At 37.3% G+C, this 14,056-nt stretch overlaps 1 protein-coding gene across 22 annotated transcripts in view; it reads left to right on the top strand.

The window, feature by feature from the left end:
• HDAC9 (histone deacetylase 9) overlaps positions 1-14,056 on the top strand; it is a 442,393-nt gene that overhangs the window by 218,407 nt on the left and 209,930 nt on the right. For 13 of the 22 annotated variants that reach the window (XM_090142709.1, XM_090142703.1, XM_031590072.2 and 10 more), the window contains 4 exons: positions 4,310-4,551; positions 5,510-5,660; positions 7,678-7,804; positions 9,719-9,840. In XM_090142709.1, coding sequence (XP_089998835.1) covers positions 4,310-4,551; positions 5,510-5,660; positions 7,678-7,804; positions 9,719-9,840 — 642 coding nt within the window. Of the gene's footprint in view, positions 1-3,480; positions 3,549-4,309; positions 4,552-5,509; positions 5,661-7,677; positions 7,805-9,718; positions 9,841-14,056 lie in introns of those variants that run through there. The other 9 variants (XM_090142714.1, XM_031590067.2, XM_090142712.1 and 6 more) reach the window with 4 other exon arrangements.

Below are 14,056 nucleotides of genomic sequence, written 5' to 3'. Positions count from 1 at the left end.
TATTCTTCAAAACTTGCTGTTTGTCTGTTTTCAGGAATACACTTCTACTGGCAAGTACTGAAATTTCTAGTTGGGGGTCTCTTGCCATATATGATTTTCATGTAGCATTGCAACTTCAGTAGTCGTCCTTGGTCACTCCTTAAGCCTTAACTGCTTCTCGAGTAAAACATTTGCCCTAGATGGATGAACAGGAGCAAAAGCCAAGCTGACTTTCTTTGCTGCTCCTCTGTCCTTCTCCTGGTCTAAAAACACTATTGACAGCATGAGAAGTTCTGCTGTGAGAGGGTTAATGTGAATCCCTGCAGTCTCAACAAATTAACACAATTCCTTTAACGTAAGAATCATAATTGCCCTGGATGTGTTCTCATAAACAAGTGGATGAGAATTCTTTGGTACATCTCAAATTAGGAATGGCAACACTTCAGCTGATGGGAGCAGCCCTTTAAGTTCCTGTTTTTAAAAGTGACATAAATGTCTGCCACAGAGTGTAACTGCCAACAACAACAACAAAAAAAAAAAGGTTGCCCCTCTTGGGAGATGATGGTAAGAAAGCAGGCTACCTTATTTCCTGGTATTTTCCTTTAATGTTTATGGTTTGTTAGACTTATGTATTCTAATGTACCAGCGTGCAGAAATTAGTCACTGAAAACCAGCTTGAAATTCTGTCTCTTAGTGAAAGTTTTTCAGTGATTCCCATTTTAAGACATGCTTTCAAAAATCAACACACTAGGGTTAAAAACAAGCTATTTTACCTCTTTTCATTTGTGCTACAAGCCTTTAAATATACTCAACAAGCATGCCACTTTGCAAGTACCTTATTTTCTTTCCACAGAATGTCAAAAGCACTGCAGGCAGTGCAGCTATGGAATATAATTGATATGGAAGTTCTCCTGAGACTGTTTTTGTTATATTTCAAGAGGAAGGCTCTTGAGATTTTTATATGAGAAATAAATACATATGCCCTTTGCAATTTGTTGTAGCTGAAAATAAAGTATTTTTCTACTAAAATGTTGGTATGTTTCCTGGAATCGCTGAGCTTTCAATAATGCTTTTAGTTAATATTCTGCAGCTTCCTGTGGTATTCACCACAGCTAACTTGAGCTCAGGGAGTTCGACTTCAGTTATTTGTAGGGAGGACTCCCTGGGTGTGCCCCGCAGTCATCAGGGATGTTGAGAAGGGATGTCCAGACCACAGCTCAAGGAGCACAGGGCAGGGTCCTACCCTGAATTGTACCTGCTACAGCCTTGCTCTGTTGGGCACCAGAAGTACTGCAAAACAGTGTTCCTCTGAGTGGAGATAAACATTAGGAAACTCAGACTCATATTTTTTTTTAGCCCTCCTTTTCCTTCTTTGGCTAATAGCTTGATGAAGCCTACTGTTGGAAGTCCTGCTTCCCACTGCTTCATGTGATGTTTGGAAGTTGCGTGTGCTGATTAGGACATTCATTTTTCTACTGCAAAAATACATCTCTCTCTGTGTCAAGAGGGTTAAAACGTAAAGCAGCCTAATAAGAATAAACATCCTGCAGCACCTTTGGCCTTTCTAGAGTTAGTTGTGTTGGGGTGGTGAGGAGAAGATACTTCAACTGAAAGTCAAAGTTTTTAAATAGACTGATTCTATGCTCCATTACACACTTTGCACATGCCCTGTTTTAACTCCTCAGGGCCTCTTGGTCACTTTCTTTTTAGCTGATAACAAGTAATAAGAATGTAAAGGGTGTGTGACATAAGGTTTGTGTAACGGACAGTAGCTCAGTGTTCAGTTTGGTGATTTTATAGTTACATGTGTGGGATTTGGTTGAGGAAGTTAACTGTTTTCAATGTAACTATTAACTCTTGAGGTTTTGAGAAAGTAATTACACACAAGATAATAGCAGTTAGTAAGGTTACCTCCAATACTTCCACTGTTAGCAATATTTACAACAGAAAATAACTTTGTCTTTATTTGTCAGTAAACATTGACTTTTAAATGACATGAAAAAGTATTGATTTCTGTGGGTTCAAGCAATACTTTAATGTTCGTTTTCCCCCGTGTTTCTGAATGAGGTGAAGTTGAACCTGATGAAGTAGGTGTTCCAGTGTTAGATTTATTATTTGGGTCTGTAAAAATTCTTGAAAATATGCTTTTTACCAAACTGGTTTCAGCTCTCCATTTCACTAATTGTGGAAGGAAATTTTCATTATTGGAAAAATAGGGAGACTTACCCTCACTGTTTCAGAGAAGCGCTCTCAAAATGAAGAAGTGGGATGCTCATCAGAGGTAGGAGGTGTAATCAGACTGAATCTCCACGCAGACTTCTAGAGGTTGTTTTGCAGCCAGTATCTGCAAAATAAACTGCAGGATTCAGTTTGCAAACACTTGCAAATCAAACCCTGCAAGGTTTGCAGGGCTCCAGTTACTATTATTGCTCTTAGTAAGGCTTATTATCCTGTCACAGAAGCTGTAAGAAAATCCATCTCTCCACTTTAAACATGATAAGCCTTTGTCACCTACAATGCAATTAATGTTAAAAATAGCAGAGCGTCTGTGATAAGATTGTGACTTGCAGGCAACAAGCCATTGTCCAATGCTGGAGACTTATCCAGAGGGGCAGCCAGCCTGCAAAGCTCTGTCAGCTTGCTGATTGCTGTTTCTCTCAGAGTTGGATGAAATATTCATGTCTTTGCTCTGCTCTCTGCAAGCACTATTGATTTCTTGTATAAACGCAGCTATATTTAGTCTAGACAAATGGAATGTGGATTGCTGCTGAATAAGTGGGATGAAAGGCAGGGCTTTTGCCTGTCCATTTCTCTTGGTCTGAGGCAATTATTTATAATCAAGAGCAGTTTTTGTAAGTTAAAGGTGATTTTTTTATAATTTAGCGATTAATCTCAGAACAAAAGCAAGCACTTATCCCAACAGAATGATTGTGTTTAGCAGGTTAAGAAGGCAAATTATGCTCTGATGTTTATAATAGCAGTTACTAGGATTAAAAAAAAAAAGCAAAAACAAACCCAGGAAATGTTATGTTTGCAGAATGTTGACAAGAAAATAATGTGGTCAGTGAAAGAGATTCAGTGCCTCACTTTTTTTCTCTTTTTAAAATATCTGTTGTATATTTTGTGCTAGTAGATGTTATAGTGCAAATAGAATTCAGTTCTGTCCATTTGCCATTTTCTCTGCAGCTTTACTGTTCCTCTTTGCTAGACTTTTTCACTGTTTCATTTTGGTTTTCTCCTTGGGAATAAATACAGCTCCAACAGGAAGAAAAGTAGAAAATACGTATACAGTCATATTCCCTGTTTGTTTCTTGAAAGCATACTTGTTTTTGGTTAATAATCTTATTTTTCTAATATAATAGGAATTCCAGTTAATGTGTTTGTATTCCACTGTCCTCTAGTGGGTAGAATCAGAACTGCTAAGTGCTATCACAGGCCCTGAGCTATTTTCCTGTTGTAAAAATGATATTAGTTAGTTTTTTTATTCTATTTCAACAGGTAGAGTTGTTCTGTCGTGTCATTTAATGTGAAAAGCTGTACTTCAGAAGTATCATGGTGAAAATCATCAGGTCTCTCTTTTTTTCTCTGCTTTTTCCATTTCCTGATCTAAATAGAAGGGAGTAAAACTACAAGATTCTTCAATAACTACTTTAATACTAGATTATAAGTATATACTGTTATGGCAGCAAGTTGAAATAATGTTTCCGTTTTCTTGAAAGTTATAGAGAGTATTAGGCCTAATCCGTTCCAATGACAGTTGTCCCTTCTCAAAGCTTTGTTGTAACTTCGTCTTTTATGTCTAATTATTTTCCTACTTCATGTGAGTCATTCCTGTGTGTTTGCTACAGAGCCAAATATATGCAATAGCTATTTATGCATAACACAATCTCTGGATAACCTATGTGCTAGCTTTTGCTTTTTAGAGAAATCTCTTGCAACCCAGTGAGAACTACTGCCTTCATCTCACACTGAAGTGCCTCAAGTGTTTGTGGTTAAGCTGTCATAGTACCTATAAGGTTCTCAAATACTGTTCCCCAAGGCTGTGACATGGTTTTAGAACTGGATTGCTTGTTAATCTATTTAGCAGAATATTATTCTGGGAATTTTTTTTTGCAGAGAACAGAAAGAAAATGATAAAATTTGGAAAATCTCAGGTTTCTAGTAGAAATATCAGAAGGTTGCATATGGTATACTTTGCATTCTTGTTGGCTCTGTAAACTGAGGGAGTCTGTGAGTGAAAATGTCTGTTTTTCATCAGTAAGTGTCATCTCTATTCTATTTCTCTGATTATGTTTAAATGTAAATATGTTTTGTTGTTTTCCTCTCTCAGTGGATGTGAAGTCAGAGGTTCCTGTGGGATTAGAGCCTATCTCACCATTAGACTTGCGAACTGATCTCAGGATGATGGTTCCCATGGTGGACCCAATTATGCGTGAAAAGCAGCTACAGCAGGAACTACTTCTGATCCAGCAGCAGCAGCAAATTCAGAAGCAACTGCTGATTGCAGAGTTTCAGAAACAGCATGAAAACCTGACCCGCCAGCACCAGGCCCAGCTCCAGGAGCACATAAAGGTAGCAACATTTCTCATTTATCCCTTGGTTTATTACAAACTCCGCATGTTTATACGGACATGAAAAGGGAGTGTTCATGAAAGATTTGCTGTGTCTGAGAGATGGACAGTGAGTGCTTACTCCTATGTGTCTGGGTGGTAGAAGCCTTTTCAAGAAAAAACATTGCTAGCAGGTTGTACCTAGCAAACTAAGGTAGTAGTATTAGACTCCCCAAGCTCATGAAGCTGCTAAATGCGCTGAAAGTCAAAATATCAATTTCAAGGTATAGGTGTTAATTTTTCAGACAGACCATAATATGGCTGTCTTCTGTGTGCACAACTCTGAGTGTACTAAAAGACTTATTTTTTTTTTTACTGCAATCTGAATTTCTTCCCACAAATCAAACCAGTAGACAAGTTTGTAATATTTGCATTTGAAATGAAGGTAGGGCCTACAAATATTTTCACTCTTCTCTGAGCTGCATCACATGACGTTTAAACAAACAAATATATGTATGGGATTGCATATGTTATGGTAGGATTGCTATAATGGATTTTGGCTGGGAATTTATGTTCTTCCATTTAATTTTAATTTTTCCTTCTGATCTACTTGTCATTATACTACTGTGCAAAGCTTCTGCTGGCTGAAGCTGACAAATGCAACTGAGGACAGCAGCCATGGTTTGGTAATACTCTGGCAAAGACTATTGTGCAGTATTCATGCATTTTTGTCAAAACAGAAAAAGCACAGCAGTCAGCTGCTGCCTGATGTTAGAGTTCGTTTTAGTGACAGCTCGATGATGCCCTGCGCTGATATAAGAAAAAAAAAAAAGTCTAGGGAAAGGCAGTTATGAAATAAGAATAAGAGTAAGCACAAAAAAAGCACTAGTGCTCTGTTATTCAAGGGAGTTGTTTTGACCAGGACTGACCTACAAAACACTGGAAGCTGCACATTCTCATGTCTTTTTGTTTTGTGCAAGTTACAACAGGAACTCCTAGCCATTAAACAGCAGCAAGAACTTCTCGAAAAAGAGCAGAAACTGGAGCAACAGAGACAAGAGCAGGAACTGGAAAGGCATCGCAGGGAACAGCAGCTTCCTCCCCTCAGAGGCAAAGAAAGAGTCCGAGAAAGTAAGTGCTAATGTACCCTGAGTCCCAATACAAAATTAATATATTCCCCTTTATCTTCTCCCTGCTGAAGTGAAAAATGAGGAGAGACCTGAAGCAAGTCTGTGACAGTTGAAGCTGTGCTTGCAGAAAGGCAGAACCACCTGTTGCACAAAACAGCACTGCTGTTTTGTTTGCACATTTGGAGGACTGCAGGAAAAGCATATTCCAACAGACTTGTAGATACGTGTCTTTTTTCATGAAATAGGAGGGAATTTGAAAGCCTAAAGCTTCACTTGAATTTCTCTCTGAAAAGCTTATTTCCCAATATATCACTACTGAACAGCAACCTATATTAATAGTGAGGTTATTTGAGCACTTTTTTCAAGACTGTAAATATTATGGAGTGTTTGAGTATCTTCACTTGAGACATCTAAATACTTTTTTTCTTAGTTACAAAGACAGTACTTCTTGAAACTGCCTTGTATTTCTTCAGATACCTTTTCATGAGACCCAACAGGAAGTTATTTCTAGCTCATGTACAGCTCTGAGGTTAGTCACAAAAGATACTGTTGGAATTTGATGCTCACTAGAGGGAGACAGATACAAATAATTCACTTCAGTCAGGTCATGAAGATACATCGTGAAGGTATTTAAAATGAAACTGCCACATGTAGATATTGGTATCTGCCCTCCTAATTGAGCAAAAGATTCTAACTAAAAAAAAGACCAAACCAGAAAAGAGTTGTACATAGTACTCATGGGAAACATACTCCTGCTTTTTCTTTCTTGGGTGGGAAACTCTATCAGTTCAATACATACTGTAGACTTCAGAAGTTGGTGTCCATAGGGCTTCCTTTACTTTAGTAAACATTGACTCATAAAAGCATCATATTGCTGTGATGTTAGTTCTGCATTCTTTGGGGGAAACTGAGGAGTACCTCCATTTCTTTGTCTGTGGAACATTTTCTAGTAGAGCATTATCTGAGGTTGTTCCTTTAACCTTTTCATCCTAATCTAAATGGGCTACTTGCTCTTTGTAACATTCATAACTTTTCAAACCACCAGCATATTAACCCAGAAGGAGGAAGGTAACAAACTCCAACAAAAAAAAGGATCCTATAAGGGATATGAAAATCAGCATTCATATAAACAGTTTGACTTTGTTTGTACTCATGCCAGAAGATGAGCAGCAATGTGAACTCAGTAGTGCCTTTCTCCATTTGGCTTGCTCGTTACACTGCACCTAGCCAAGTGGCACCTGTGACCCCAGCCCTAGCATATGCTGCTTAATGAATAGAGGAGGGAAGGAAAGTATAAATAGTGGAGTTAGGTTCTGAAGCTGAGGGGTAATAGAGGTATTTTATGGGAATCAGGTCACAGGGAGATGTGCTCACCAGCTAACTGTGCTGTTGGGTAACCAAATACTTAGAGTATCAGTATTCCTGAGTCCTGCTACTTTCAGAGAATCACTTCTCTTCCTTCTCTTTTTTATCATTGTTTGGGGAAAATGGAAAGATTTCTTTTTCTTTTATGTTCTGTTTACAAAGAATATTATGGCTATGAATAAGAAAGCATTACCCATGCTGGAAGAGGGAATCAGATTACTTGATGTTGACATGTGCTGCACTACCATCAATTTACAAAGAGCAAACATACTTCACTGCTACTACAAAATGACCTTTTGTCACTTGCTTTTTAGTTTTTTCATTGTTTTTGGATTTGGGTATTATTAGGAAATTATTTAAATTCTTTGGATATATCTGGCTCTGGATAAATGGCCTCATCTACTGATGATTACATCATTCCTCATGATTTCATTGATTTTTCTGGTTTATGGCCAACTTTAGTCATCTACAAAAAAACAATCCAAACATTATCTCCTTTTGACTGATTTCCACCAATGGTTTTTATAGTTTACAACACTTTCAGCAGTAAGGACATGGATTGTTTTTTTCCCGTTTTTTGTTTTGTTTTTTGTTTTGTTTAAAATGTAATTTTATAAATAAAGATGAGATGTGTTTGATTTTATTTGTCTTAGGGGCAGTAGCCAGTACAGAAGTGAAGCAAAAACTTCAGGAGTTCCTGTTAAGTAAATCAGCAACAAAAGACTCTCCAGCAAATGGAAAGAATCATTCCGTGAGCCGCCACCCCAAGCTCTGGTACACGTATGTTCAGTATTTAGCTGTTTCTTTGCCTTATTGAGGTAGCTACTAACAGTAGACAGAATACTTCTTTAGTGGGGATGTTGGAAATCTAACTCCAGAACAAGGTGGAAGAACAAGCAAGAAGTTAGCAAAACATATGTATGTGTAATATATCTAGCTGAGCTGAAGAGTACTTGGTAGACAGTAATGAGAGGTATACAGAGCAGACTAGTGTCTGAAATGTGTATAAACCTTTTATTTCAACTGCTTAATCTCTTGATGCCATCACAAATTTTCCAACTACACTTGCCGTTTTTCCAAGTCTTTTCAATTTTTACACTTAGAACAATTTTTTTGACTGACTTGGATTTTGAGTCAAAGCTTGTTTCTTCTTGAAGAGATGCTGTTTTCCAGTGAAGCTATTTATATCTTGTAAGTAAATCACAAATATAATGGATCTTTTAATTTGTTTTAATTAATGGATCTGTTAATTCAAAACAACATATTCCAATGATGGCTTGACATTCTTAAGAATATAAGAATTATGCTTAGACCACTGAAACAAGTGATTTTTTTTCAGGTCCTGTTATTGATATATTACTGTTCCAACAGCTTACAATTATTACTCCCCTTTTTTTCTTTATTTTTAACTAATTAATACGTTTTTAACTTTACTACAACAGATGCATTCTTAGAAGTCAATTTTTTAAAAAAAGAAAAGAACTTCAGATTCATTTCTAAAAGGATTTAAATATTATCCCTGAACTAACCTTTACAGGTCAAACAGAAATGTGTGTGGTATGCTAGGTTTTAATCTAATACTTGTTCTTTTTAAAAAGCACTACTGAAGCACTTCCATTCGAGCTTCTCTTCTAGCTAATCAGAGCATTGTGATAACATGATTTAATACACAATTACATTGTTTCTGCTAGAGGTAAATTTCCAAATAGTGTGTAAAATTCTCTGGAGTATGTATGAGTTCTGAACTAATGGTCTGAACTTATTTTGAGTCTTCAAAGATATGAGAATTACAAGTTCTACAGGGAGATGTCTTCTACATGAGGGAAACTTTCATGTTAGTGCTTCTTTGACAAAAAAAAATTACATGATTAAACAAATTACATTGAAAAGAAAGGGAGAGGCTCTGTAAGTAAAATGATGTTTAGACAAGCACAAAGTACAAAAGTTTCCATCTTTCCCCTCTCCTCCTCTAAACAAAAATATCAACCAAACAAAAAAACCTGTCATTGAGCCAAATGATGCAATTGCTTTGCAACGTACTATTTACATGTTCAGAAAGATCTGCCCACACTCTTTCCTTCATTCAGCATTTGTCAGAAAGTTCTCTTCAGTTTAGAACTCCTCTGCCGACGTTATGTTCTGCAGAGTTGTACACCCAGAAAACTTAAAACTTGCATTCAAGTTCATTTTATAACTTTCTTGTCTAAATGGTTTACATTTTTTTCAAGAGATAGTGATATCAATATTTTTGATTCATTTCATATAACACCACCCCTTTCCCACCCTACAGAAGTTCCTGTCTTTTTGTTAGAAAAGGCTGGGTCAATGTATATCTATTTGTACATAATAAACAAGACTTTAAATGGCTTTTGCTGTGCCTCAGCTGGTTCATATTAAAATGCAACAATCTGAAATGGTCAGTTCTCTAAACTGGTGACAGATCCTGTCTGTAGGTCAACATGACTCTTATCCTATGTGACTTTTATAATGAGTGCAAAAAGTACGTTCTTGGGAATCCTGAGGAGTTCCTTAACTTACTGTAAAAGTGAAATTTGTTACATGAGCCTGTGGTTTGTGCACACGTAGAGGAACAAGAACATAAACACAGCTGAGACATGTGTACAACACGTGTAGATAGTTACTGCTGGTCACCTCAGTGACTGCTAATTTGTGACCTCTCTGTGTCTGCTGCAGGGCTGCCCACCATACCTCACTGGATCAAAGCTCTCCACCCCTGAGTGGGGCCTCGCCGCCATACAAATACACTTTACCAGGATCACAGGATGCCAAGGATGATTTTCCACTCCGTAAAACGGGTGAGTTAGAGTAGTTTATTCAATCCCCTTACCAAGATTTCTTTCTCCCTTTATTTTAACCAGGCTGTCCACCAACAAAGCATATATCATAACCCACAAAGCTTGTTAAGGATGTTACTGAGAGTAAGTTCAAAGATCCTGACTGTATCTTTACAAGGTTGGCTTGACTACATGGTATCAAGAGGCATTATTTCCCAGTGCTAACAGCTTGTGCAAGCTTCAGTCCTGATGAACTTAGTTTCTGAACAAACCATAATTTCATGGATCTTCTGTGGTATTGTCTTTATCTCAATATTACTTCTGGGTTAATAGCGCTCTCTCTCTTTTGCATGGTAGATATAGTATCTGCTTTAGATGATACACTGCCTATAGGCACATTTTTTTCAGGACACTGTGAAGAGAGTTCACAAGAAGAGGAAAAAAATGGATTAATGTTGTATTTTGTGACCTTGGTTGAAAAAGGCTATATGCATATCTCTATGAATGTGCATACATGCACATGTTTGTGTATGCTTTTTACTCATGAGAATGTCATATTTACAATAAAATGTTCACTTGAACATTTCAGAATGTTTCAAAGGGTTTAGCAAATGAACCTTTTTTTCTTGACAGCAGGTGAACTGTGGACTTGTCTTTTTCTGCACCATAAAGCTAGAAGGATGATGGTGGAGTCCATGTGGCTGTTACCTCAGGTCTTTGGTGCAGTGACCGGTATCCAGGAATGCAGGGAGACACTAGGAGAGGAAAAAAGAAAAAGAAAAGAAAACATTAGGTCTCTTATTGCATGAGTCTGCTGTTGAGTGATATAGTTACATTCAGAGGGAAAGTCTGACCCCCTACTGTGCTAACAGCCTTTGAATGTAATTTAGCCACTGGGAGATTGAAAACTAAGTGCAAAACTGGTACTGACTTGAAAAGAAGTGGCATTTGGAAGCACTATACATTCTGAAAGAGAATCCAGTCTGCATCTAATACTTTAGAGTAGATTCTCTAAGCGTGTATTATGTCCCCAAATATTTTTGAAAGAATAAAAAGCAAAATGCTGATTTATTCTGTCTGAATTATTCAAAGTGGTCGTTGAAAAATATGGTGGCAATATAACAAGATTCTATGAAAACTTGCTCAGACTGTTCAGTTGCAATAAACCCGTACGTGGTTCTCTTAATTCCACTGGACGTTTCCTGTGCCAATAGGCTATAGATTTTCATTTTTTGAACAAAAGAATACACTCTACATCTTCTAAATGCTATGGATTTATCTAAGTTTCTGAAAGCAAGTTTTAATTTTTCTTCCATGTTTATGTATCTTAAATGTTATGATTGATATTTATGATGTGTCAGACTGTTGATCTGTAAAACAAAACATTTTCAAACACTGTAATAGTAAAGTTCTTGTGCAGCTGCTAATACTTTTATATCTCTGTGGGGGTTTCAAAATATTCCTTAATTCAATTCCCATTGTCTGCATAAGAGGACTATAATATAATTAAATCCAGATGTTTTCTATATGTTATTCCAAATATTTGGGCATGCAATGCATCAGTTACAAAACTGGACAAAGGACATGATGACTCTCTGAAAAGATATCTGTGGAAAATATAGATAAATACTGATATATCATTAATGTAACTGCTTTTATGAAATTTACGTAGTGATTCTGATAAGCATATAGAAATTTAAGTAAAGCATGTTGTGTGTTAGCAAGGGAGCACATTCAATAGCTCTCTGCATCCATGAAAATAGCAACTGTTAAATATCCTGTTTACACGTTCAGACTCTCCCTGTCCTGGATTTGTAATTCCAGCCTTCAGCTACATCCCCACAAAGGTTCCAATGATTGCTCATCAGGTTGAGAGTAAAAGCAACAGGAACCAGACTGACACAAGTCAAATGACCCTAAACTTATCTGAGTGGTAATAGGGCCATCCTCCAGGCAGAGGGGACACCGTGGAGCCTGTGTCATCCTCATGGGACCTTACTAGACAAAGATGTCCCACGAACACTCATGTCTATGGGCAAGCTATAAGCCTGCAGAAATCTGACCTTTGCCATGAGGGGTGAACCTCTTTTCCTTTCCTTGGGGCTATGAATGCTTATTGCCACTGGCTCCTGGTAAACTTTGCTGCTGAACCTGCATGAAGTCAGCAATTCATATGAAAGTGAACCTTACATTCCTTTCAGCCTCCAGAAGGGAATACCTTTTATAGGCTTTAATCACAGTTTTGGTTTGCTTCTCAATTTTATTTTCTGTAAGCATAATATGGAATACAGAGGTATCTTTCATTTCAACTTTAATGTAATGCTTGTTAAAGACAATTCTGGTTGAATCAGTTACTCTAAGATCAGATTTAATGTGAAGCAAAACAGTGTAATTCTCTCATTATGTCCTGATATGTTCTTCCCTACCAGGGAACACCAAGTGTTACACAGGCATTGCAAGTCCTGAGACCACCTTGCTTACTTTCTCAGTAATCTATATGGCCCAGTCCTGATGTATCAACTCCTAGTTAGTCATTTAAAAATGAATGTGGATGGACTGTGGTTAAGGAGAAAATATTCTGTCCAATTTTTACTTGCCTGACATCTGGCTACATAGGTGACTAGAGTAGTGCTTAACAGCTGTGCTGTCTGTGAGGTACCAGACTTAGTATACCAGTGCACTGGCTGTAATTATTTAGTAACTCTCAGGCATGTGGATTATTCCTTCCCTTACAAGATGCAGCAGAACTTGCTAGCAGTAGACTTTGTGCAGTTTAGCTGCATGGAGGATTGGGACTGTCCTAGGGGCTAGAGGCCAGGATATGCAGCTCTTTTCACAGCTGCATTCAGATGCTTTGTGTTGACAGACTTTCAAAAAGAGCAGAGCAAGGGGAGCTATTGCTTCACTGGACAGATAAATATACCATAAGGAGAAGCTATACATCTGTAGCTGAGAATAGAATTTGGCTGAAATAGAGTAAGAGCAAATTTTAAAAATGCCCAAGATTTCATCATGGATACCCGTTGTAATGTGTGAGCTTTCTGCAAAACACCCGAAAGTCTTGAGCAGCACATGGCTCATTAACTTCCAATGATACTAATGTGTCTAAATTGCCCTGAGAGGTTTGAAAATTCCTCCCCATTACTAACCACTTTTGAAATTCATACTGACTGCTGTAAGAGCTCTGATGGGAGCTGTGCACTTCTTAAAACATGATCAGTTAATATGGAGAACTTTTGCTGATCTCCATAATTCAGTGGTCAATCTGTCTGGGAAAATATTATCTGTTTGAAGAGACTGCTGTAAAGCTGACAAAAGTGCAGCAAGTCATGGGTTTGATAGGCTAGAGGTTCTCGAGGAAAGCTTTTCCTTTTTCTTTTTCCACTTTGTTAAAATGAATACAGAAATTCTGGCAACTGCCCATAATGTTCGCATTTTCTGCACTCTGTAGCATTTTGTTTTGTGTGTGGTGTTGCTGCAGAGCTCTCTAAGCAAAGATATGTGCTTTCAAAAATATTCCTAGTGGTGGAATTCCTACATTTTGCCTCATGCTTTGAGTTTTGTTGGAAGAAATTCCTGGGATTATCAGCATATCAAGTATAAAGTGTTTTTTCTTTCATGAATTTAGCACAGTCATTGCAGAATGGGAATGTCAATCAATATTAGTATTTCTTTTGGTTTTATGCCAGTTGAATCTTTCTTTGTTCATGGACTTTATAAGCTTACAGTTTGCTTAGATATGAGTATCACTCGCAGTAGCACTATTTAAGAAGATGTTTGTGACTTGGTTACCAAAAACTGGAAGTATGCTCAATGGAAATGTAACATGGTTGTTTTTTCTTAAATAGCAGATAGTACGAAGTTTTAGTTTGGAAGGGGGAAATCATGTAATTTCACACAGGAAAAAAAGAGGAGACGAAGGATAGTTTAATGTTGTGATGAAAGAAAGGAAGAAGGCTGTACTGCACAGTCATGAAAATAACTTTGTAAAAATGACATTATGTTAACCTGATTAGGCAGTAGAATAACAGCATAGCTCTTGTGTAATTAGAGTGAAAGATTCCTGAATAAGAACTCAGTAGATGCAATTTTTTTAAAAAAATTAATTTGAACATTTCCTTACCATCATTCTTTCTGCACCTAGTGACTCAGTAATTTGCTGGAGTGGTTGAAACTGAGAAGAAAAACATTTTGTGTGAAAGTTTTTTTCCCCTTCCCTTTCATGTCACCAAATTCC

The sequence above is a fragment of the Phasianus colchicus genome, chromosome 6, assembly GCF_987193195.1.
Source record: "Phasianus colchicus chromosome 6, bPhaCol1.hap1.1, whole genome shotgun sequence".
Taxonomy (NCBI): domain Eukaryota; kingdom Metazoa; phylum Chordata; class Aves; order Galliformes; family Phasianidae; genus Phasianus; species Phasianus colchicus.
This window is presented reverse-complemented; position numbering and strand designations above follow the sequence as displayed.